The following is a 27334-nucleotide window of genomic DNA, read 5'->3' as shown; positions in this document are numbered from 1 at the left end:
AACATTCTCTCATACTTGTTGTTTCCCACATTCACATATTGGAAAAAAAATTACCATATCATTAACACAGCCACAAAATTAACAGCTGTAATTTCTTTAATATCATTCTGACTCAGTTTAATTCTCCACATGTAGCCAATATTCTTAGGCTGCCCTACTATGACTCTTGCCTGTCTGGGCTACTAGAAATACTACTCTTAAAATTTAAACTGCCTCAACATCTTACTTCCAGCCGTGTTATTGCAATTTGGAAACAACTTTCACTTATGGTGTGAATTTTCTTATTTCTTTAATAATATACTGCTTCCTACATATTCTTAGAAAATATTAATTACTCTGAGCTATGTTAAATAGATGGCTTATGGAAATAGCATATAAATAGTTAATTTAAAAAATTAAACTCAGGCCCTGATCGAGTGGTTGGATCATCATCTCACATGACAAAAAGTTGCAGGTTTGATCCTCAGTTGGGGCGCATATGGGAATCAACCAATCAATATCTCTCTCCCAAAAATCAACACACACATCCTCAGGTAAGGATTAAAAAGTTTCAAATCAGAAATCCTGGCTCAGCTAGCCAGTGCTATATACAATGGATGTTCTATATAAAATCGGGAGTTTCCTTTCAATCCATCTTTTACAATTTGAGTGTAAATCTTAAACAATGAAGCAATTAACCGTTAGTAAGAAAAAGGTGTTGAGTTTTTCTAGAATCTATATACATAAGCTACTCATTTTAATCTTTTTCTAAAAATCATTTTGTACAAATAAAACACAGTTGCATACATTTTACAGTGTCAATCTTATTTATTATTCTCTGTGGAATGCTAGGTTTAATGGTACAGTATGGTTGTCAAAGCTACTGAAATGTGACAAATGTCCATGTCTAAATGCTGCAGAACAGTATAACTAATGATTTTAAACAGAAGTGTTATTTTAGAGCTGAGGTCTGATGGTTTTTAAACCAATACCTATGTGTATGGCCAGCCACAAACTTTGGGGATGTTCATTTCCTGTACATGTATATACAAATATATCCCATACATATATATATGCACACAGGCATGTATTAATTTATGTGTGAAATTTATAAAATTATATACATAGACATACATGCACATCTATACACACATACCCACCCTCACCATTGAGCTCACTTTTCTAACACTAGTTAATCAGCTTCAGGCCCAGTTATTATTGCTGCCCAGTATAATGACTACATGATTTTAGTACCAATACCTAGCACCTTTTTGGATGCAGGATAGGTGTATGCCTGTGCATAGAGATATGTATATTTATGTATGTTTGTACATATAAAGGAATTATTTCTCCCTTTTATGCATCAGTCATGCATTACTTCAATAAACAGTCTTATCACCATAGGTTTTGGAATTCTAAACAGTGTAAAATCTACTTCTGGAAAACTGTATTATGTTCATAGTTACAAAAAATATATATATATATATGATTGAAACCTATTGCGTACATATGTTCTCTGAATCTGGCTATGTCCTAGCCATTACATAAATTAAAAACAAAACAAAACAAACACCCTCTTAATAGGATGTTATTATGATAGCCTTAAATAGACCATTACATGTGTTTAGAATAATTGATAGATTTTAAAAGTTGACAAAATGATGTTAAAGACTTGAAAAACACTATGCATCTGCATTAAATATATAAAGATTTCCACCAAGGGCATGTTCAATTCATTGTCGAAGATTTTTCATGTTCCAAGAGTGACCAATATCATAGTCATTATTCTTAAAATTATGGCTCATTAAGGCCTTTTATACAAAAAAGCCCTATTTTTAATCATATATAAAAAACAAGTTTCATTTAAAAGAAAAAATGCACATGAACACTAAAGTCTTACGCATGGATATTCATCCTGTACAAAGTGACTATGTAAAGACAGGAGGCTCGTTCCCAGTAAGAACACCTCGTGGTAGCACATGTAAACCTGGTTTGGTTTCTCTGCTCTGCAGCTATTCAGCATGTAAAATTTAAACCATTTCACATTAACATTTAAATTTAATACAGTGCAAATATTTGAGAATAACTTGTTCCCCCCAGTGAAACAAGAACCAGCGTTATGCTGAATATTTTTCAGATCTATTTACACATTGAGCTAAAAGTTCACCATAAACTTTGAAATTTGCTGAATATCAGCAGAAATGTAACTGAACTAGCAGCAATTGCATTAACAATATTTGATAGTTACTTGAGAGATTGCATAAAATTTTCCAGGCTGTATTCTGAATCATATTGCTCTTGATCCCAAAGATCACTCAGGTTTTCAAGAATTGATTTTATACTTGCTTTCCCAGAAGTGGAGGTGTCAGCTTTTTCTGATTTTCCATCCTTAAGAAAAATTGGCAGAAAAATAAAATGAAAGATTATTAACTTCAAAAATTAGATTCCTTTAAAATATCATACTGGTTTCTAACATTGCACTTATGCCACAAATACTTCAAGTGATGGGTAAGTTCGTAAGATAGTTTATTCTGTTTTCCTAAAGACCTAATAATTTTATCTATCATTTTAACCTTTGAAAGGGAAGAATTTCAAGATTACAGAATTAAAAAAGAACAGTACAAAGAACTCACTGTTCACTGTGTCACATTGGCTTTGTAATCTGTGTGTGTGTGTGTGTATGAGCTAAATATATAGCGCAATAATAATCAGCTTTTTATCCAAACCATTCAAGAGTATGTTGTTGTTATGATCCTTTATCCCTAAAAAGAAGCTTGTATTCCTAAAAACTAAAATATAAAGATCAAATTAAGAAAACTTAATACAAGCTGATATATTAAAATGATCTAATATGCAGTTCATATTCAAATTTTCCTCTTTGTCCCAATAGTATCCTTTATAGCAACAGTTCTTGTTTACCTGGAACATCCCCAAGACCAGTTCTCCTTGCTAGAAGGCACACATAAGAATATTCTTTCAAACAAAAAAGAAGCTATTTGAAAGCAGCAATCCACATTACTTTGAGCCTTCTCTTTGGTAGGTTATACTGATACATGTCCTGTTTTTTCAATGTTACCTTACATAACATGATGGAAGAGCCTACCTGCATTCTGGCCATCTCTCAGGGACTTACATAATATTCTAAAAGTGGCTGAACACACGGAGTACAGTGGACCGACTTTCCCTCAGATGTGGATATTACATTTCTGTTATTACAGCTCGTTTAATTACATTATCTAAGGTCAGTTCTCACCATAATTTATATGGGTGTACAGCTGATTTTCTCAACCTAATGCAGGACTTTAAATCCAACCCCATTAATTTTACATTATTAGACTGACCAATACTTCCAGATGGTGCATCCTTTGATTATGGATCATACAATAACAACAATGGCTACTATTTACTGAGAATCTATACTAGCTACACTTCCCAAGTGTTTCCATATATTATTTTAACTTCATAACCATGCAGTAATATAGGCACTGTTATTCTCCCAAGGGTGTAGATGCTCAAAGGAGTTAACTTGCCTAAGGTTACCAGTTAACAGAAGGCAGGGCAAGAAACAAAGACCCAGGTTTAGCTGACTTCAGTGACAGATGTCCTTCAGCAGGAAAGGACTGAAGAAAGAAATCTTGGTGCAAGACACTGGAGACATTAATCAAAGTCAAAACTTCAAACATCCCCTAGAATCCTGGAGAGTTTTATCTGGATATCAAAAATTTCCTCAAAATGTTGTCTAGTTGATACTAAAGTGAAGGCCTTTTGCCACTCCTTTCAATAGTTTCACCAAGCACTCCCAGGAAGTCTGTGCATGCGTTAAGAGAAAGCAAACTGTGTAAGTCCGTTACCTTATCAAGTGTAAACAGATCGAGAAGTTGATCTGTCCCCATACTCTGCAAACTAGAATTCTCTTGGCTAATAACTGTATTTGCTATGTTCATCTTGAATTTCTGCAAACCCATTATTTTCTCTTCCAACGTTCCTCTTGTTATCAATCGGTACACGTTTACCACACGTTTCTGAATTAAGAAAAAGAAGTTAAGCAACTGTAGCACAAATTAATTGATAAGGTTTGAGGTTCAACAAACGAGGGGGCTTACATACTTAACTACCATCTAATTATGATTGGGTTTTCTTTATCTGGCCCCAGGAGCTTAAAATGTTTGCAAAGAATCACAGAATATTAGGAATGGAGAGTGTACCACTTTTCTTAGCCCAAGTCACTTCATTTAATGCATGAGGAAGTGATGCCTCAGAATTAAGTGACTTGCCTAAGGTGAAACATTTGTAACATCACAGTAGGAACTTAAACCAATTCTTGTCTCTTTGAGAGGTTTTCCCAGTTCACAGGTTAACACCTGTGAGTGGTGACTTTTTACCTGACCAATACGATGGGCCCGATCCATGGCTTGTAGATCACGCATGGGATTCCAGTCATGCTCCACAAATACCACTGTGTCAGCGCCTGTTAAGTTAAGCCCCAGGCCACCAACATGAGTTGTAAGTAAGAGAACGTCTATGGATGGATCATTGTTAAACCTAAAAATATAGATATTTAAAAATATAATTAGTACATTTCTTCCTAAGGCAGCTACATCACAGAAATAGGACATTTAATAAAAATTAAAGAACACAAATGAGAATTTAGGAGCGTTTAGTTATCTTTAACTTAATCCAAAACAATTTTGTTACACTGTATTGTGACAGGTGTCACATCAACATGTATTTAAAAAAACTTATCAAAATTGGTGAACTTTTGGGTAGCCATTTTAATATTGAAGATGGAAGAAAATACACATTTTCAGCATATTATGCTTTATTATTTTAAGAAAGGTAAAAACGCAACTGAAATGCTAAAAGATTTGTTCAGTGTATGGAGAAGGTGCTGTGACTGAACCTGTCAAAACTGATTTGTGAAGTTTTGTCCTGGAGAGTTGTCACAACGTTCCATGACTGGGTAGACCAGTTGAAGTTGATAGCAATCAAACTGAGACATTAATTGTGAACAATCAACATTCTACCATGTGGAAGATAGCTGACATACTCAAAATATCCAAATCAATAAACTTATTGGTGAAAATGAGAAATGTGTATTTTATTTTATGGAAAAAACTAAATGGACTTTTTGGCCAACCCAGTAATATATAGGGTGGGGCAAAAGTAGGTTCACATTTGATCGTATGGAAAATAATACAAGAATAAACTGTTTCACATACCAGCAATTGTAAACCTACTTTTGCCCCATCATGTACATAACATCTTTAGTAGCAGAAAGAATGTATTCTAGAACATGTCAGAAATTTTACAAACAGAAATAAATCCAACTGGATTATGTTTTAGAGTATCAGATAAAGACTAAATTGCAAAAATGTAATTAAACTAATTATAATTAAGACAAAACTCAACTATGAACCTTTCATGTATGGAGACAGAAGAGGACAATGGGGGAAAAGGCTGCATCAATTGCAGAAGGTACAGGATAAGTTGTTGAGGCTGCTATTGTACTAGTCCTAGAAGATATTGACAAAGGACACTAGTAACTTCTAGGAAAAGAAAAACTAACACTAATACCAAGCTACCTTTTATTACATCTCACCATGAGACAAACAATGGGCTTTGTACTTTATAGGCACTGTCAATTGTTAAAACAGCTCTATGAGGATATTATCATTGACCTTATTTTAGAAAGACTCAGACTCTGTGGATGATAAACAGGCCCAAAAGAACACTGCCTAAATAGCTGAGTCAGGAGTCAAAGCTAGGTATCTCTGCCTCCAAAGTCCTTTCACACATCTCTAACTGTATTGTGCCTAACAATCTCTTAAGGATGCTTGTCAAAAATGCTTACTCTTGAAGTTAGCAGGTCTGGAACAGAACCTAGGAATATGCATGTAGAAATCTGCCATTTCTAAAGCAGAGGGTGCAGGCCACACTTACAAAACACTGTACTCACTGATTTTGCTTCCTAGTTGGGCCAACTCCCAACTAACTCTTAGCAGAGACACAGAGATCAGGATACGGAACTCAGCTAAGCCATTTATTTGCTTCCTCCCACCCAAACTCCTCCCAAAAAGGTGAGGTGAAATGTAGTTATACCTATTTATTGTTGCCTTAAATTTCATATCTTTCAAAGTGCTATCCTAATATAGTCACACTTTTTTGTTTAAACATTTATTCAACTATATTTCTGTAGGTCTACATTTTTTGTTGTTTATCTTTTCTTATCAATTTGCTTTGTAGTTCTATATTTTTAAATGAGGCAAACTTCTATGTAAGTAATAATATGCTAACTACAGTCTTGATTTACAAGAGTTTTACAAGCCACTTACCGTGAAACAATGGAATGCCTTTGACCAGGAGGTATGCTTCCATCTAATCTCAAGTAAGTGACAGAGGGTAAGTGGGGTTTGAGAAGATCATATTCTACTATATCAAGCATGCTTTTGAGCTGACAGAAGATCAGGATCCTGTGCTGGGCCACAACAGACTCTGTGCCACTCTCTGAAGTGCTGCCATTCCCCAAACCACAGTCCAACAGCAACTTGAAAAAAGAGTAAATTCTTACGCAGGTGTTCAATAAAAGTAGGCAAGCAATAGTTTTTCAAGCTATACCTCATATAAAATGGTTTCTAGATTATTTATTTTAGTTATATACTTATATACTTATAGTGACCAAACTACAAATGATACTCAAAATTTGGTCTGACTGATATGAAATACAGTGAATCTGTCCTGGCTGGTGTGGCTCAGTGGCGGGCGCACCGGCCTGCGAACCAAAGCGTGGCCAGTTCAATTCCCAGTCAGGGCACATGCCTGGGTTGTGGGCCAGGTTCCCAAGTGGGGGCACTCAAGAGGCAACCACACATTGGTGTTTCTCTCCCTCCCCTCCTCCCTCCCTTCCCCTCTCTAAAAATAAATAAAAATCTTAAAAAAAAAACAACAGTGAAACTGTGATGACCTCATTACAATGCATTAATCATACCAAGATCATATTAGTTTTATTAACTGGCAACTAATTCATACAGGTGTGTAGAAAACTTGCCATCAAAGCAAACTCAACTTTACCCTATATAAAATGTTTGCCAAGTGTAACAATTTATTATATATTTACCTAAGTGTTTTCTTTTAAAATTGACTCTACTTATCACCATTAAATGTCACCTAGAGTTTCAGTTCATTCCACTCTACTGAAATTTTAAAATTCTGGCTCTAGCAATATTAGATACTTCTGGCACTATTACCTGCTGATAAACATATTTCTTTATTTCTACTGCCAGGTTTTTTTCAAAGCAAGTAAGATTTTTCCTCTACTTCAGAGAACAGACATATTTTAAATAAAAGAAAGCAAGCTAGTACTTTCCTGAGACAGAACTTTTACTCTGAATAGCTGAAAAGATCTAGGGAAATGTAAAAGGGTTCTAGAAAAGCCCTCCATGAGTATAGCCAAAAATAACCTGGGCCTGAATTGCAGAGTTCTTAAACTTCTTAATTCCAGACACTTCAGGGTGACAAGAGGCACTCTAAAAGAAGGGATTAGTTTAAGTAATAATTGCAGGTAAAAAAGTAATGTGCAAAAGTATAAGCTAAAAATAATTTAAAGCCTGTACTATAATTAAAATGTGGATGAAATTCAATTTTTATTTAAAGATAGATCCACACTGACACATTATAATCAAACTATTGAAAAACAAAATCTTAAAAGGAAAAAAAAGAAAAAAAAAGAAAAAAGTGACTTGTTATGTAAAAGAGATCCTCTTCAATAAGATTAACACTTGATTTCTCATGAGAAACTATGGAGGACATTATCAAGAAAGGGAAAGACAATATACAGGAAGGGGAGTAAATATTCAACATTTGCAAATCATATTTGGTAAGGGTTTAATATCTACAAAATATAAAAGATTCCCTAAAACTCAACCAAAAGACAAGCAATCCAATTCAAAAATGGTCAATGGACTTAAACAGGCGTTTTCCCAAATATACATAAATATCAAATGAGCACATGAAAAGAAGCTCAACATCACTGGTCATGAGGGACAGTAAATCAACAAGATGCCACATAAAAAAGCCTACTGGGATGACTATAATAAAAAAAAAATATTGGGGAGAATGTGGAGAAATTGCTGGTGGGAATGTAAATGGTGCACAAACAATGGAAAATAATTTGGCAACTCCTGAAAAATTTAAACAGAATTGCTGTAAGATGCAGCCAGCAATTCCACTCCCAGGTCTACATCCAAAAGAACTGAAAAGACAGACACAAATACTTTTAAGCCAATATTCACTGCAGTGTTATTCACAATAGCCAAAAGGTAAAACAGCTTATGACTGGATAAACAAAATGTGGTATATAAATGATAGTAGTAGTAATGGAAACTATTCAGCCATAAAAATGAAGTACCAGTCCATGCCAACAGGAATAAACCTTGAAGACAAGTGAAATAAGCCAGTCACAAAAGGACAAATATGACTCTACTTACATGAACTATTTAGAACATGAAAATTCAGAGACAAAGTAATCCAGAGAGACTGGATTAGAGGTAATCCAGTGTTGGGGGAAAAGGAGAATGGGAAGTTATTGTTCAATGGGTACAGAGTTTCTGTTTGACGATAGGAAAAAAAATTATTTTTAAAGATTATATTTTTTTTTAGAGAAAGGGGAAGGGAGGGAGAAAAAGAGGGAGAGATACATCAATGTGTGATTGCCTCTTGCATGGCCCTCCCCCCACTACACTACTGGGGACCCAGCCAGCAACCTAAGCATGTGCTCTGACTGGGAATTAAACCGGTGACCCCCTGGCTCGCAGGCCAGCACTCCACCACTGAGCCACACCAAGGCAGGGTGACAGAAAAATTTTTTAAATAAATAGTGGTACCAGTTCACACTGTGAATATAAATAATATCAGAGAATTATACACTTAATAATGGTTAAAACAGCACATCTTATGCCATATATATATTTTACCACAATTTTTTAAAAAGCTATACCAAAAACTTAACAAACCAAATTAAAAAATAAACAAAGTGGTGGATATATCAGTAATCTATTGGAAGTGCAATTTTACCTAGATTAGGAATGTTTAAGAGCTAACACTTAAAAGACCTACTTACTTGTTTCAAAGCTGAGAGTTTGGGGGCATGTTGAATATCATGAAGAGAAGAATTCTGAACTGCCAGTTTTTCAGTAGTGCTCTTGAACTCTGGATGTTGAGGTGTTAAGACTAAGGCTGGATGGTTGCACAGTTTACGTAAGTACTGCAATGCCTTTAAAAGGAAAAAAGTCTATATAAAAGTCCACTTCACATGCCACAGATGTTTGTACCTTATCTTTTCCTACTCTATTCTGTTTAGAATGCCTTTCCTTCCTATTCTGACTACTCCTACTCACTCATCCTTCAGGAACCAGTTCAAATATCTCATTTGTGATGCCTTCATCTGCATTTCTTGTGCGATTTGTATTTATTTTTGAGAGCATTTATAACTTATATAAATTGTACTGTTAATGTCTGTATTCCCTACTAGACAGTGAGCTGCTTATGGCAGAAAGAGTCTTATTCTGGTTTGATAGGTCTATGGCAGGGTGTTGGCTTGAAGCTAGGTGGTTATTTCAAGTGGTTGTGTTTGAGAATCAGAACCCTATAGGATCTCTTCCTTCTTTTCTCTGATTCAGCCACACCTTTTCTCTTTTGCTTTTTACTTGGGTTGTGATGATTTGTCTCTCACCCTTGGCATAGAGATTTGTAGTAGCAAGCTCCACCAACAAGGCTCAAGAGACTGTTGGGCACTCTAATAGAAACTGTAGGAGAAACATAAGCCTTTATAGCCAGCTACCTTTTCCCTTTTCTATCTTTAAAAATGCTACACTATTTAATTTATTGGTAGCAAGGGGGGTTGGTAGGTTTCCTATAGTGGAACATTTCAAACGGGGGAAAAAAGTAAGCTGACATTTTCCATGTCTTTTTCATCATGCTATGCCCTTGAGCACAAGGCATCAGGCCTCAGGACTTCTGTGCTTTTTGTACCCTCTGTCCAGAATTGCTTCCCCCTACACATCCGCCATTCCTCAGTCTTCCTTCAGATCTCTGCTAAGATTTCACTTTCTCAGTGAGTTCATCCCTCTTCCCTCAATGAAAAATCACAACCTGAATTCTATACTGGATAACCCATACTCTGCTTTTTTTCTCTTACATAATATGTATTTTACTTACTCATTTTTCATATCTACAAGGGAGGGAATCTGTTTTGTCTACTGCTTTAATTAATTCCTGAGCTTAAAAAAAGTACTGCCTTGTGGTAGGTGTTCAATATAAGATTCTCAATACTAAAACCCTTTTCCTGTAATAGACACATGCACCTTACATTTTTTACATTTAATTTTAACATTAAATTGTTAATTAGTAATTACAAATTAATATGAAAATAAAATTTGCTGCATTGAAGAATATTCTTAAGCAACGCTTAAAAGGTGGATTAGAATCTATACCTGGAATACATGGCCCGTAGCTTTAAGTTTTGGTTTTTCAGTTTCTTCGGAAAGTGCAGCTGTAGAAACTGTTTCATCAACATCACACTTGGCGCGAGACTTAGCAAAATCCTCATAGAGCTGAACCTGTAAAATTTCCCGAAAAAAGAAGTATATGTATTTTCAGTTGTTGAAAAAATAATTAGCACAGGCCAGTAAGAGCAATAATTTAAATTGACCATCATTAAAGAAATTAAGTGATGACACCTATACTTCACTACTAATTACAGATAATACACTGCATCTTGGTAAATTCCTTTAAATTTATATTTAGAAAACAAGTATAACATTAAGTTTGGCTGCTAAAATATTAAAAAATTAGTCAAATAGTTCTAAATTCAAATGTTCCGCTCCGTTCAGAAGATACCACTAAATACAACACCAGTAAAAGAGAACCTGAACCCTTACAAGTAAATGAGTAAACCTCCCTTAAGTGAAGTTATGTGATCAAGACTCTCCCTAGGTACATTTCAAGAGACCAACTTTTAAAAGAATACTGCTGCCTGAAAAGGGAACGCGTATCAAATCTGAAGTATTACCTTAGGGTCTGGGCTGTACTTGTACATGCTAAAACAGTGCAAAGGCAAGAAAATCTAGGGTGCTAAAGAACAGAAGTCAGAGTATAAAAACCATGAAAGCTGAATAAAGCCAATGTCACTTCCCTCCTCAACTCCCTTCCTCCAGGCTACTAATGTGTTTTATGCTCATGTCTTAACACCATTACTAGTATATCAACACTGCCTTTTTTCATATGGCACCTTTTCTTTATTGTATTTTAAAAAGCCTTCATCTCATTGCCCATAAAGTATTTCTTTTAAGAAACATTACTCTTATTTTTATAAATAAGGAATGGAGGACCAGAGAGATGAGGTAGACAAGATAAATGGTCATAGAATACTTAGCATCTAGATTAGTGTCTTGCCCTAAACTCAAGTTGTATAGACAAATACTAACAGGTTAACTGTCCATTTACTGGAGAGGAAAGAAGGTAGGTTTGTAGGGGTATGTCTATGTATTTTTAATTTATCTCATCAATGCATACTACTGAAATAGACTGATGAATAGTAACCTGGAACATAAAGTATTCAAACAGAAAATTCTGAGTGTAGGCCATATCTTAGTGGGACATGGCCTGTAAGAGATAGTTTCCTCTTACAAAATGCTCTATAAGGAAAGGCATACAATAAATTCCTTTCATAATGATCTCTATGTACGAAATCACAACTGGGCAGAAGCCAAATTTAATTTTGAAAATTTATTGGCAATGCAATAATCCTTTAAAAGGGGTGAGGTACCCCTTACCCAAGGCTTGAAACTCAGCCCTGACATGTATTAGCTATATAACCTTGAACAAGCTGCTTAGCTTTCTGAGCTTCAGTTTCCTTATTTTTAAAAATAGGGATTGATGATGCCTTATAATACTGTTGTGAGGATAAGACATTATAGGCAGATTTTTGGCCCTAAGAAATATTTCCAAAATTTAACCTTGCAACTTTTTCAATTAACTAGACATATAAAAGCAACTATGAGACTGAATTTTGTGTTTTAATGCTACAATCAAAATGCACATATCCAAATGTACCCACATACACAAACAGATTCACTTAGGTATCATCGACATCTGTTTGAAACAGAATATTTTTCAAGTCTAGGGAAGTAGAAGCTAGATTAGAGTGATAAGCCAAAGGCTATTCCCCTTTATTCAATCCTTTTGTGGCTTATTCAAAACATTCCACTAATAAATGTATCACCAGATTCCTAACCTGGAGAGGACTGAGATTACAGTAATAGTCTTGGATAATTTTGGGTGGCAGGTCCTGCAGAACATCTTCTTTCATCCTTCTCAAAAGAAATGGTAGGACTTGGCGGTGCAGTGCATCCATTGCAAGGACACCTGTTAATAATAGGAGAAAATGGCTCAAAAAAGTTAGAAATATATCATATCCACTTGTACAGAGAATATAATTATCTCTTTCTCATACCTGCTTCTTGTTCTCGACTGGAGCTTCGAGCATCCCTACTTGCTAATATAGGTTTACCATATCGAGCAGCAAACTGGCGTTCAGTCCCCAGAAATCCTGGCATGAGGAAATCAAATAATGACCACAGCTCCAAAACGTTGTTCTGAATACAAGAAAGGAACACGTGTTACCTTTTGCACTGGGATTATTTACTTAACACTTAAAAAATGAAACATTAACGAAAGCCCATTCTAATGACACAGATGAGAGATTATCACCACATTTTTAGGTGTATAATATAAGCCTATATTTTAATGTGTAAAATTCATGTCAGCATCCTTGGAGAAAATACTTTATCTTGCTTGGAGAGAAATTTCAAGTTTCCTCCACCAGATAAGTCTTGGTCCATAGTGTTTAAGTCCCACTGTTGGCATAAAGTAGTACATAAAGAGCAGAAGTTTGAATGAATGTGTTTCTGATTCTTTTAGTTTTGACACTCAAATTAATGGCAAAATTTAAGGAATTTGGCCAACATCACCATTTCTTCAACAAAGGAAAAACCTAAAAGAGTTTGGTGATATATCAAGTCTGTCCAATATTTATGAGTTATGATGAACAGGCAGAAGCTCTTCCCAATTCTGCTGAAGTTTCATGAGGAGGATGAGGGGGGGAGGGAGAAAGAAATGGTCTCATTTTGGATGCTTTCCCAGTATGTGTGATTCCTAAGGTACCACCGCACCCTTTAACCAAGGGGTCCCCAACTTCAAGAATGGAACCGGTCTGTGGCCTGTTAGGAACCGGGCCTTACAGCAGGAGGTAAGCACCGGCAAGCAAGCAAAGCTTTGAATTACTGCCTGAGCTGCCTCCTGTTTCATCCCAGCCCCACCTCCCCCACTCCCCCATCTCTGTCCATGGAAAACTGTCTGACATGAAACTGGTCCCTGGTGCCAAAAAGGTTGGGGACCGCTGCTTTAACCCTTCCAGATGTCCTCCTCACCCTGTTCATGCTCTAGCTCACCGTGCTGTACTGCCCTCCCATATGGTGGACACCCTTCAAATCTCACTTAAGTTTGACCCCCAACTCAGGGCTACCATGGCTCTTCGGTGCAGAAACCCACCTTAGAGCTTCAGACTTGAACTGTTCATGTGGGTATGAGGGAAAAGAAGATTGCCTTTAAGCAAACAAACCAAAACCAAAACAAACAGAAAAAAAAACCCTCTTTTATTGCCAACGCAATAAACTGTTTAAAAATACTGTGAAATTTCCATGTAATTTTAAATGGAAACAAAATAAATCTTGATAATTCAAGCCTAAAGAATCTTTCCCCGCCCCCCCATTAAAGGTACCTTTTCTTACTTGTAAAAACTTCTTGTGATTAAGTGATCTCTTGTGGTTATTAAAATCTGTGGTGTTCACTTAATGGACAAAACCCTAACACAATAATCAGTCCATCACAAAAAATAATTTTAAAGAAAAGTAACAAATAAATAAAAAATTTCAGAGTCAGACAGACTTAAAGGTCAGACTTGGTGTTTATCCTCCCACTAATTGGGGAGTGATGAAGGGTATCTTCCGATCAGAGTGGACTATCCAAGCTAGGTGTGAACATTTGCAACCAATTCTTCTGGAAAATAACACTTTTACATACTCAACCATCTTCTTCCTTTTTCAATATAAACTTCGACAATCTCCTTCCTTCAACTGCTCCCTAACCTCAAGTATTTGCACTCCTTACTATGTGAAGATTCACCTCTGAATCAGCACTAGCTTTTCAGTGTTAAATCACGTTGTGCTGAATTACTACACAAGGAGAATGGCAAGTCTGGAACAGAGTCTGACTGATGTCTCCCAGACTTTACACATAAGACTTGTATTTACATAGCCTAAAATTACATTTTAAATGACTTTAAAAACCTAGTTTGCTCAGATACTGCTACATACCAAATGAATCATTATAAAAGCAAGATAATTACTAGAAATTATCATTCCTATTAAACAAAAAAAAGAAACCCTCTTATTTAATTTACTGTCAATGTCAAGCCTTCTCTTCATATGGCACATAGTTAAAAAAAAAAAAAAGTAAATAATTACCTGTATTGGTGTTCCAGAAAGAATAATCCTGTAATTAGCAGTTAGTTGTTTTACTGCTTTTGACAATTTTGTTTTTCCATTTTTGATGACATGGCCTTCATCAAGAATACAGTAGTTAAATTTAATATTTCTAAGGGAGAATAAATAAAAACTTTTAGCGTCTTTTACTATATGTGAGGAACTATATGAAGAGTCTTTGAGGCAGGAAAATACAGTTTCTCCAAATGTGATACTAAGTTTCTCTAAATAAAAAATTTAATTCTTACCTAAAGAAATCTATGTCATTCCTCACAACATCATAAGAAGCCACTATCAGATTATGCCTTTTTACTTGATGCTGTAACCTGTATTTAAAAATAAATAAGATTAGGAAACGGGGAATCAGAGGGAAACTACAGCTACCATCATATGAGATGTTTTCCATCTGCCTACTAAAACTAACATTCCTTTCCATTTACAGTTACAACCCTGCTACTTGAAGGCCACTCTTTGTTTGTTTGAAGGTCATTCTTCTTCTAAGTGGGCCTTACTGCCCTAACTTAGTCTGATTAGAAAAGAGACGGATACCTGACTCAAAATGTGGTGAACATTTTAATTTTCCTTGCCAACAACTCTTCCTTGGAAGCAGTGTTCCCTCACTACTCAATCTTGTGTTGGGGGTTGAGGAGGAGCTATCAATCACATGTCCCGATATCCTCCAGAGATGAAGCATTTGAATCAGGTCAAGCCATTCACAGTATTTTATTCCCTGACCACAAAGGGCTGGTTTGTGGGCATGACCGAAACAAGACCAGTCAGTCATCTCCAATATCAATATATTCATGACTGGAGAGAGAAGATCTGGTTACTGTAGTTTCCAGCTTGAGAATGTGGGCCTAAGACTGCTCATGATCATCTTATCCACCAAATGGAGACTAACATCCCACACAGACCAAATACGACAAGTTATATATGAGGAGAAAGGGCAAACGAGAGTAATCTAGATGTGCCTGAAACAAGAACTCACTTCTGAAATTCTCAACTTAGTGAATTAGTGAATTTTCTACTTGCTTGAGCTAGTCTGATTTGAGTTTCTATCACATATAAATAAATGAATTCTAACTAACAGTAATTACAGTAAATTTAAGAGTGCAAGCTGTTGAACTGCCTGTTCAAATCTCACCCTGCTCATTTAATGAGCTGAATGACCTCAGACCTGGGCCCCATGTCCTAGACTGCTCATCTGCAAAATGGGAACAACAATTGTACTTACACCTCATAAGGTGATTGTGAGAATACACAATACAAAACTGCTTAAAACAATGCCTAGCCAGTAAGTGCTCAATACATGCTAGCTACTATCAATACAGAAAGGCAGCAAATCTAAGGACTAATCAGCAATCTCTGACTAATGCAAGCTTTGAAAGATGAACTGAAATCAACAAGATTCCCTCTTCAAAATTTATACTTAGGAAAAGAAGAGATGTCCCAGTGAATACAGAGAGGATAAAGCAAATAGAACTCTAGGGTTGCTACCATAGTAGCTGCCCTGATACGGGGGCACTGTGGACCAAAAGCACTTTTGAGAAGAGGGAACTCTTAGGGAAAGTGAACAGATCATGACACCTACGAGATGCTATGATCACAAGGCTCCTAACAAGGGCATAGAGAATGGATCTGGTTCCAGAAGTTTCCTAGCTCCAATACTTAGCCCAACTGATTGTTAACAATAGCTGAAGTCCTTGAATTATTTTTAAAAGGAACTTTAAATTTTATTTTTCAGTCACAGTTTACATTCCATATTATTTTTTATTAGTTTCAGGTATACAGCATAGTGGTTAGACAATATATACAAAGTGTTCTCCCCCAGTATTTCCAGTACCCATCTGGCACCACATACAGTTATTACAATATTATTGATTATATTCATTATTCTGTACTTTACATCCCTGTGACATCCCTTCACCTTTTCACTCAGTCCCGCAACTCCCTCCCCTCTGGGAACCAGTCTGTTCCCTGTGTCTATGAATCTGTTTTAGTTTTGTTTATTTTGTTCTTTAAATTCTAGATAAGTGAAAAAAATATGGTATTTGTCTTTCTCTGAGTGACTGATTTCACTTCGTATACTACCACCTAGAGTCATCCATGCTGTCACAAATGGTAAGATTTCATTCTTTTTTATGGCTAGTATTCCACTTTTTTATCTACTGTCTATTGATAGGCACTTGGGTTGTTTCCATATCTTGGCTATTGTAAGTAACAATGAAAATGGGGGGCTGTGGTGTGGGGGGTGTGGGGGTGTGTGTGTGTTCTTTTGAATTAGTGTTTTGGGTAAAGTCCTTAAATTTTCATGCGTGAGACTTATATATTATCTTTAAAATATATGTGCACTCACCTTTCTTAAATAAGTTTCTGTGTTTGACAACAAAAAAGCTAACTAAATTCACCCTCAATAAATTTCATTCTTCCAAACTACTTAGAGCAAAAGATTTCAGATTTTTTGGTTATACAATTCTTACCTTATTCTTTCAGTAGGAGGTCCGGTATAGTGCAATGGATTGAGATATTCTCTGGAGCAAAATTTACCTACTTCATCCACCCAGTGACCTGTTAATGTTGGTGGACAAACCACCAAGGAAGGAAGTGGCATACATTCTGCCAATTTTGACCTTGCATATTCCTGTGCCCTTTAAAACAAACAAAACAAAACAAAAACCCCATTTTATTTATTTACCTTTAGAGAGAGGGCAAGGGAGAGAATAAGTGAGGAGAGAAACATCAATGTGTCAGGGATACATTGATCTGTTGCCTCATGTTGCCAAATGGGGGCCTAGCTTCAATTCAGGCACATGCCTAACTGGGAATTGAACCGGTGACCTTTGGGTTTGCAGGATGGTGCTCAATCCACTGAGCCGCACCAGCCAGGGCTGGGAGCCTTCTTTTAATATAACATTTAAAATTACCTGTGACAGTGATCTCCTGCTAAAATGCAGATGGACTGTAAAGTTTTTCCTAAACCCATGTCATCACATAGAATTCCATGAAGTTTATACTTATTAAGAAATGCTAACCAGTTCACACCATCCTGAAATGTTGAAAGAGAAAAATTATTTTTACAGGCATGAGAGAAATAAATGGGTATAAGATAATAATCACAAGATTTTAGTAAATGAATTTAAAACACTCTGTTAGGTACATTTGAAAGGAATAGTCACTATTTATATTTACTAGGTAAGTATAAACTTTACCTGCTGATATTTTCTGAGTTCAGCATTGATTGGTACTGGAATTTTGTAATTTTCTAATTTCTTCCCATCTAACAATTGCTCCAAAAAGTGTCGCTCCTTGGCTTTCAGTTGGATTAATTCTTCTGACATATTTGGAGGGTCTGGAATGCCTGCCTAAAATGATTTTATAAAGTGTATTAAAACTGTTTACTCATAATTTTTTCATCTGTAGCTTATGCAATAATTTTAAGTCTTATCAAAATGTAAATGCAGAGAAAAAACTAATTCAAATTTGTATAATTTTAAAGATTGGACGACAGAGTTCAATGAACTTGGCAGGTATCAAAATGTTGCAATGAGACTACTAAACAAACACATCTGAGTTATTCTAAAGAACACATGTACAACTTAATTTTTCCCGTACCATGCATTACTTGATAAACAGGCAAACAAAGTTGTATAGATTATTTTTAGTGAAATGCTGTCACTGGAGCGTCTTAATTTTAGTGTTATGATGTCCCAGGATACTGGTTCTCAAAATGTGGGCTGCAGACCCCTCAGGATCCCCAAGACCTTTTCAAAGGGTCATGAGGTCAAAACTATTTCATAATAAAAGATATTGTTTACTTTTTTCACTGTGTTGACATTTGCACTGATGATACGAAAGTAATAATGGGCAAAACTCCTTGAGCATCAGAAAGAATCAGGGCAATGGCAACAAATACCACTAGTCACTGTACTCCTCACAGTCATGCACCAGCATTTTTAAAACAGCTGGTTTCATTTAGGAATGTTCTTGAAGTAGTAAAATTAATTTAATTAAACCTCAACCCTGAATGCACATCTTTTAAACATTCTATACAATAAGACGTGAAGTACAAATAAAACACTTCTACTTTTTAAGTTGAGGAAGAGTTCTTGTGAGTTTGCTTACATTGTGAGCTGACCTAGACATTTTTCATAGAACATTTTATCTGACTGGACTGATAAACTACTGTTATTCTGAGTCGGGTATCTGGCAGACATTTTCTCAAATATAAATTTGTCAATTCAAGGAGAACCACTGACATAACTTGTTGCCAATTACAAAATTCAAGCTGTCAAGAAAACAACTAAACACTGTGAACTTGACAGCTTCCCAATACTTAAAAGGAATTTTCTGTTGAAGTTATTAATTTGATGTTTTGCTACAGTATGGTGAAAATATACCAACCTTTAAAAACTTTACAAAACAGGGAATCAATACTTTCCAAATGACCAATGCACAATGCTACAAAACATGTACGGGGAAAAAATCTACTCAAAAGTGTAATATTAACCGATTAATTTTAAAGTGAGAGAAATTACACGTTCATTGATAGTATGTAGATTCTACACTGCAAATAAATTTAACAAGCTTTCTCTTTTTGAGTTTTGGTATGCTATCAGATAAAAGAATATCAATACTTATTTTGAAAAGGCGGTCAAAATGCTGTTCACTTTTCCAACTACCTATCTCTATGGGGCTTTCTTTGTATACCTCAATGTCCAGAACATACGGCAACAGACTAAATAAATGCCCAAGGAAATACAAGAATGTAGCTATTTACACTAGTTCAGGAATAAAAGAAATTTGCAAAAATGTCAAACACTGTGATTTTTCTACTAACTTATTTTTGTTTTAGAAAATACTTATTTTTCATTAAAATGTTACATATGATAACATCTAATGGTTTATTAAATAAATACTTTCACATTTATCAGTTTTACCTTTTATTACAGAAAATATGATACACAAAAGCTCTTTGGGGTCTTCAATTTTTGAAAGTGTAGCCTTGGCCTAGTGGCTCATGTAGTTGGAGCATTGTCCCATACACCAAAAAGATTATGAACTCTTTTGAAATCTTAATCAAAAAAGATTATTGAACTGATGGAAGAAATAGAAATTATCTATGGTTAACATTATTATAACCTGAAAATACTTCCAAAAGTACAGGGACAGGTTGGCTCCACACTATCACGAAAAGGTTTTACTAAAATGGCAGTGGCACTTACTATTTGCTAAGGGAGCTACTGTGGCCTTGTGCCCCTGTACAGGATCTTAAGAACAAAAATTGACTGCAGTGTACTCTGAAGACCATCAAGCCAGATCTGGGAGGGCTCAAGTGCCCTCTGAATGAGTATGTAGTGCTGAGGGGACAGGCTCCTCCGTGCTGAAATAAGTGGCTCACTGACTGGGATGTAGTCTGTACACTTTAGAGGTGCTGTGAGTGAGAGGGAATCTATCACCAAGCCCTGCAGATACTGCTCCCATAAGAGAAAAAAAAAAATTCTCCTGAACCACATACGCTTCCATTCCTTTCAGGAAATTTGGCTCCATTATAATCTTATGGGACCACCATAAAATATGTGGTCTGTTGTTAACCAAAAATGTTATGTGGCACAGAAGTATTTGTAATTATATTTTTTATTTATAGAAGTTCAATTTAGGTTGTTTTCATATTTCCCATTTTGCTCATTACACTCATGCTACCTTCTTGAACATATGGAGTATATTTTATGTATTTTAAAGTCCTTGTCTACTAATTCTATTATGTGGGCCATTTCAGAATCTGTTTCTATTAACTGACTTTTTTCGTCATTATTGGAAATATTTACATACCTAATAATTTTTTCAGGGATGTTAAACATCTTAAGTTTTACACTGTTAGGTGCTGGACTTTTTTGGTTTCAATATTTTTGCTTTTCCTTTTTTCGTGGAATGTAGTTTAGTTATTTGAAATTAACTTGATCCTTCTAAGGCTTTAGCTGAGTTCAAATGAAGCCTTTGTCAAGGCCTAATTTGGCCCCACTACTCAGGCAACAGACTTCTAACAACTGTATTTGATGCTCTGTATGGTAGGTCTTTTGACTCAGTTTGGTGGGCGCACAAACTATTCTGGTCCCATACAAGCTCTGGAAATTGTTCCACCTAGTCCTTTCTGTATTTCTCCCAGTCTCAAACATATTCTCATACATATGCCTGGATAAATGCTCAGCCCTTTTGGGGACCTCTGGAGCTTCCTCTCTGCACTACTTCCTGTTGGGTGCTTTGCCTTGCAAAGTATTGCCATCTTGTCCTCCCTGCACTCTATATTCTGACTCTTCAACTTGGCAAGACTACTAGGCTGTTTAGGTTTCACTTTCCTGTTTGATGGCCTGGAAACACTCTAGGCAGTAAACTAGGGCAGTTCATTTGTTTCCCTTCTCTATGAATCACTATTCTGTGCTGCCTGTTGTTCAACATCTGAACATCATTGTTTCATTCACCTTGTCTAGTTTTCTGGTTCAAGTAGAAGGATAAATATGGTCCCTGTTTTTCCATCATGGCTGGAAGCAAAATACGCATCACATTTTTATAATTTTCACATCAAAGGGAACCTTACTATATCTCTAACGTCGAAATCTCTTTTCTCTGCCAATGTTATCAAGCACTAACATTGCTTTTATAATCTCCTTTGCTCAAAGAATGCATGATTGTTTCCCATCACTCATTGATTCCAAAACTAAAAAGGGATAAGGTGACTAAATAAAACCCATTTAGTTTACAGATAAAATGATGGAAAGCTCAAGAGTTGAATGATATAAATAAGACCTAGGAAGCAGAGGATGAAAACAATTCTGGATATGTCACTTGGGTCCTTTGATACAATAGTCTAGTTTTTTTTGTTTTTTGGTTTTTTTTGGCAAGCTGTTTAACATTTTTATTGTGAAAATATCTATGTAGAGAAATATATAAATAAGCATACAGTTTAATAAATTATAAAACAAACACATCTATAACCATTATCCGATCAAGAAAAATAGCTCTGCCATCATCCTGAAAGATCCCCTATGTCCCTTCCCAGTGATAACTCACCCTGCTTTACCACACAGTACACATGCTATGGCCACACAGTACACATGCTCACTCAATGGTGTCTACTGTCCCCACTGACAAGTACGGTGAAACTGTCATTGTTTACGCATGCACATTCCAGACCACTGTCCTTGGCAGCCAAGTTACACTGATGTAGCGCAAACCGTTCTCATTATGTTAACAATGGTTTGACTTTTACTGGACAGACCTCACATAGTATAACATGAACTACATATCTACTTATTTCCTGAATTACAAAAATCCCACCAAAATATTTTAAGAGGCTTGGTGGCGGGGTTCTGGGTCTTCCCTTGCTTTAAGCCACAATATCCTTGTATTGGCCATAAATGTTATTTCTGCTTCATGAATATATTCCAAAATTCTCCAACTTTAGCCCTTCTAGTCTGCTTTCTCCATACTTCAACTGCTTTACATTTTCAATTGCCATCTCTCAAATTTACCTTTCATGTAAACTTCAGCACAGAATCCTTACATGGATGTTAGAAACAATTCTATTTCTAGAATAGTATCAATGAATTATTCTTTTAGGAACCATAGTTTTACTTAAAACCCTGTTTTTAAAAAATTACCCATTAAAATGTAAATATCTTAATGCTTGTAACAAACATATTCAACATTATTTTTAAAAACCTGACATTCTTTAAAAAGAATTACAATTACTGTGAAGTTATGAAAAATATTAAGTCCAAAAACCAAGTATCTTCCACTTACCTCAAGTGGCATGAGTCTAATTAATGTTGCAAAGCACTGCGTAGCCATGAATCTTACACTGTCTGTCTGATCGCTCATTCTTCCCAACACAGGCACAACTAAAAGGACAATATATGGAACAATACCAACATCCAGTTGTTCCATTACACCTGAGTAAGTTATTAAGGAAAATTTCCAAGTGGTTCTGAGGTAGATGTTTTCACAGATTGATACACCAAGATTATATATGCTAAAACAGTTCCTCATTTTCCCATCTGTTTTGAGGAACTAGACTGCCCTTCAATGTCTGATTCATTTATAACAGCATTTAAACACTGCTGCTCCTTTGTAAACATCATATAGTTTTCCCATGATTAAGAACATAAAAGCCCTAGCTGGTATGGCTCAGTGGATTGAGTGTTGGCCTGCAAACCGAAAGGTCACTGGGTCAATTCCCAGTTGGGGGACATGTGTGGGTTACAGGACAGGTCCCCATTTGGGGGCATGCAAGAGGCAACTGATTACTGTATCTTTTGCACATCGATGTTTCTCTCCCTTTCTCCCTGCTTTCCCTTCTGTCTAAAAATAATAAATAGAATATTTTTTAAAAAAAGAAAATTACGTTTTCATCTGAGGCAAGTTAGAAAAAGTTTTACTAATAAGATTTATTCCATTCCTGTAAGTTTCTAGACTACCAATGTGAAAATAAAATGAGTTAAATTACAAGCAGGGAGTACAACACTCCAAGGTTAATTCCAAATTCGCACCAAAATCATGACCATCATAAACTGGACATAGGCCAAGTAAGTTCAGTTCTCCTATAATCTTCAGCATTTCTGAACCTGATTTTTTCCTGATTTCCATCCATGTTTCTTGCTCTTAGAAATATCTTTCACAGAGATTCTCCATGATGGAAGCCTTGTTAACATGCCTCACATACTCACACAACCACATCAAAATTACAACTAAACTATGGAACAACCATTACTCACAACCACCAGAAATTAAGCTGAATGGAAGTCCTACAACTAAGGAATTAAAGAGGAAACCACACCCATCCAGAGAGGTAGGAGGACAGAGAGGCAGAGAGATGGAAGAGGCTGGTCCCACACCCATGTGTGGTGGGAAAAAATCGGGAGGATTATCTCAGGAGTTAGAGGTCCCAGCCCCATACCAGGCCCTCCCTACCCAGCATTCCAGAACCAGGAAGATAAGTCCCCATAACTCTGGCTGTGAAAACCAGTGGAGATTGAGTCAGTGGAAGAAACTTCTGGATTCCCAAGCAGTTCCTCTTAAGTGGATCACACAGACTTAATTAGACTCACTTCCTCTGAGCTCCAGCACTGGAGCAACAGTTTGGAAGGCATATAGGGAAGAACTGAAGTACTAGGAGGCAAGAGCTGGGAGACAGCTTTCTTCCAAATAGAACTGTTGACAGAGGCCACTGTTCCTTTTCTGAGCCCTCCACCTACAGAACCATAGAGCAGCAAACACTGTATCTGAGAATTCATCAGCCTGGCTCATACTGTTTGCCCCACCCAGGTGATTCCCTGAGACTCTGCCGCACCCCACTTACAGGCCCACCTAAGCTGTTAACAATGGCTTTTCCACACATGTCTTGGTTCATGCTTCAGATCTTCCTAGATCCTCAAACAAGCAGCAGCCGGCCTCAGTAGCCCCTGTATCTCTTGCTAAGTGGCCTGAGGCCTGGCACTAGAAGCAACTGGCCTTGGTTCACAGCCTGGCCATGCTTGGGCATCTCCAGGCCTAGCACAAGCAGCAGCCATTTGCACGTCACTTTATAGTTTATGCCAAGTGGCCCTAGAAAGAACACAGGCAGTGGCTGACCTTGGCCCACACCTCCCGGAAAAGTTGATAGCCTGTATACCCAGTGGACAGCTACAGACCACATCAGAGCACCACCATCCAAACACCTCCACAAACAACACACTCAAGGGGCAGACTGAGTGGGCACCAGAGCCCTGTTGAAGTAAGTCCTGCTTTGCTCTGCCCTGCACAGCTGATCCTCCACAGAGGATGGAGGTTGGTGGTCAGTGGTGTTAGCCAGTTCTCGCAGCTGACTAGCCCAGGCAAATCCCTTCCATCGACCTGCCAATAGCAATTAAGGCTCAACTACAAGAGGAGGGTATACTCAGACCACACGGAGGGCTCACCGTGAGTACCCAGCTTGGGTGACAGGAAAGGGTGTGCCACTTGACCCTACAGGACACCTACTGCATTAGGCAATGCTACCAAGACAGGGAGTCACAGCAGCTCTACCTAATATATAGAAACAAACACAGGGAGGCTAACAAAATGAGAAGACAAAGAAACATGGCCCAAATGAAAGAACAGATCAAAACTCCAGGAAAAGAACTAAACAAAAAGGAGATTAAACAATCTCTCAGATGCAGAGTTCAAAACACTGATCATAAGGATGCTCAAGGAACTTAGGACATAAACAGTATAAAAAAGATCCAGTCAGAAATGAAGAATATACTAATTGAAATAAAGAACTATTTAGAGGAAAACAACAGTAGAGTAGATAAAACAATCAATGATTTGGAACATAAGGAAGAAAAAAACAACCAATCAGAACAGCAAGAAGAAAAAAATACAAAAAAAATGAGGATAGTATAAGGAGCCCCTAGGACAACTTCAAGCATTCTAACATGTGCACCCTAGGGGTGCTAGAAGGAGAAGAGCAAAAAACTGGAAAACTGTTTGAAAAAATAATGAAGGAAAATTTACCTAATTTGGTGAAGGAGATAAGACAATCAAGTCCAGGAAGAACAGAGTTCCAAACAAGATGGATGCAAAGAGGCCCACACCAAGACATATCATAATTAAAATGCCAGGTTAAAGATAAAGAGAGACTCTTGCCTTGGGCTGGTGTGGCTCAGTGGACTGAGTGCCAGCCTGTGAACCAAAGGGTTGCCAGTTCAATTCCCAGTCAGGGCACATGCCCAGGTTGCAGGTCGGGTCCCCAGCTGGGGGCATGTGAGAGTCAACTGCACACTGATGTTTTTCTCCTTTTTTCTCTCCCTCCCTTCCCTTCTCTCTGAAAATAAATAAAATCTTAAAAGAAAAAAAAAAAAGAGTAAAGAATCTTAAAAGCAGCAAGAGAAAAAGTAGTTTCCTACAGAGAGTTCCCATAAGACTGTCAGCTGATTTCTCAAAAGAAAGTTTGCAGGCAAGAAGGGATTGGCAAGAAATATTCAAAGTCATGAAAACCAAGGACCTGCAACCAAGATTACTCTACCCATCAAAGTTATCACTTCGAATTGAAGGGCAGATAAAGAGCTTCCCAGAAGAAAAAAAGTTAAAGGAATTTATCATCACCAAACCACTATTAAATGAAATGTTAAAGGGACTTAAATTTAAGAAAAAGATCAAAACTATGAGCAATATAATGACAATAAATACATGCCTATTACTGATCGAATCTAAAATATAAACCAAACAAGCAGAACAGAAACAGAAACATAGATGCGCAGAACATTTTGATGGTTGCCAGAGGGGAGGGGTTCTGACAAGGGGTTGGGCTATTGGGAAGTACAAATAGGTAGTTACAGAATAGTCATGGAGATGTGAAGTACAGTATAGGAAAGAGAGTAGCCGAAGAACTTATATGCATGACCCACTGACATGAATAATGGTGTAGGGTTTGCTTGAGGAAGTGGTGGTTGCTGGTTGAGAGGGACAAAGCAGGAAAATCTGGACAACTGTAACAGCATAATCAATAAATATATTAAAAAAAAGGAATATGTTTGAGATATGACAATCTCAAGTTAAAGATTGTCAGTGGATGCCATACCATTTTAGCAAATAGTTTGCCTGTATATTTCTAGCAATTTAGTACATGTAGTCATATGCAAGTAAGGAACCAACTCTGGAAACAATGTTTTTTAATGCAAAGGGGAATCAAAAGAAACCCTAATTGTCTTCTGGAGGGTAGGGCCCTTGTTGTATAGGTTTACCCTGCTAGGAGATTGTTCTAGGAACCCATCTGTATCAGTGTGCCAGCTGGCATTGTTGTGAGAGGCTACATTTTGGCTTCAGTGAATTGTTTTTGAAGATTCTTTCAACACAGTCCCCCATTTCATTTTGGGTAATTTATGAGCATACCTGCCCACACTGCACTGAGTTATTGAGTGGTTTTTGAGCAAAAAAACGGCATGACCCCCATGCCTCACCTTCCCTATTCACCTGATCTTGCCCCAAGCAACTTTATTTTTGTTTCCCCAGATTAAAAAAACCCCTGAAAGGAAAATGTTTTCCCAATGTGGAAGAGGTGAAACAAAAAACAACAGAAGGACTAAAAGGCATCAAAATCAACAAGTTCAAACACTATTTTGAACATTTGAAAAAACGTCTCAATAGATGTACTGCATCAAATGGAGAGTGCTTTAAAGGTGATTAAAGTTTAAACATGTAAGAATACATACACAATTTTTTATAAAGAAATTGTGGATTTTTGGGGGTCCCCCCTCTTATAAGGACTAGCTATATAGTATCTGATTAATATTTTTTAAAAAGATTTTACTTATTTATTTTTTAGAGACAGGGGAAGGGAGAAAGAGAAAGACATTATTTATGCAAGAGAAACATCGACCAGTTGTCTCTCACACCCCCACAACTGGGGACCTGGCCTGCAACCCAGGCATGTGCCCCAACCAGGAATCAAACTGGTGACCTTCCAGTTAGCAGGCCGTTGCTCAATCCATTGAGCCACACTGGCCAAAGTGTATCTGATTAATATTAGTAAGAGATTAATTATAAATGAAATAAATCAATTACTAGAGATAGTTCATAAAGTACATAAAATTATTTTTGCCTATTAAAAAGATGTCCTTAAATAGCAATTCTTTAAACTTTCTGTGTAAAAACTTTCATCATAAAATAAATATATTTTAATGTATTTATAATATAATAAAAAATTACTTCAAAGTAAAATGTAAAAAAGTTTTCTTTTTGGAACA

The 27334-nt window shown here is 36.6% G+C and overlaps 1 protein-coding gene across 1 annotated transcript in view; it reads right to left on the bottom strand.

Annotated features, from left to right (window-relative positions):
- Nucleotides 1-798: 798 nt before the first annotated feature.
- Nucleotides 799-27334, bottom strand: part of BTAF1 (B-TFIID TATA-box binding protein associated factor 1) — a 102222-nt gene continuing 75686 nt past the window's right edge. Inside the window, exons 25-38 of the mRNA XM_054572850.1 lie at nt 22374-22522; nt 17786-17938; nt 17501-17622; nt 17057-17224; nt 14825-14902; nt 14559-14688; nt 12488-12629; nt 12269-12399; nt 10467-10592; nt 9095-9247; nt 6312-6523; nt 4362-4521; nt 3831-4001; nt 799-2367 (exon numbers count right to left, since the gene is read on the bottom strand). Of these exons, the coding sequence (XP_054428825.1) occupies nt 2224-2367; nt 3831-4001; nt 4362-4521; nt 6312-6523; nt 9095-9247; nt 10467-10592; nt 12269-12399; nt 12488-12629; nt 14559-14688; nt 14825-14902; nt 17057-17224; nt 17501-17622; nt 17786-17938; nt 22374-22522 (2039 nt within the window). The 3' untranslated portion in view covers nt 799-2223. The remainder of the gene's footprint in view (nt 2368-3830; nt 4002-4361; nt 4522-6311; nt 6524-9094; nt 9248-10466; nt 10593-12268; nt 12400-12487; nt 12630-14558; nt 14689-14824; nt 14903-17056; nt 17225-17500; nt 17623-17785; nt 17939-22373; nt 22523-27334) is intronic.

This window comes from Pteronotus mesoamericanus, unplaced genomic scaffold (assembly GCF_021234165.1).
Source record: "Pteronotus mesoamericanus isolate MK-2021 breed Mesoamerican mustached bat unplaced genomic scaffold, CSHL_Meso_final contig_24, whole genome shotgun sequence".
NCBI classification, from domain to species: Eukaryota; Metazoa; Chordata; class Mammalia; order Chiroptera; family Mormoopidae; genus Pteronotus; species Pteronotus mesoamericanus.
This window is presented reverse-complemented; position numbering and strand designations above follow the sequence as displayed.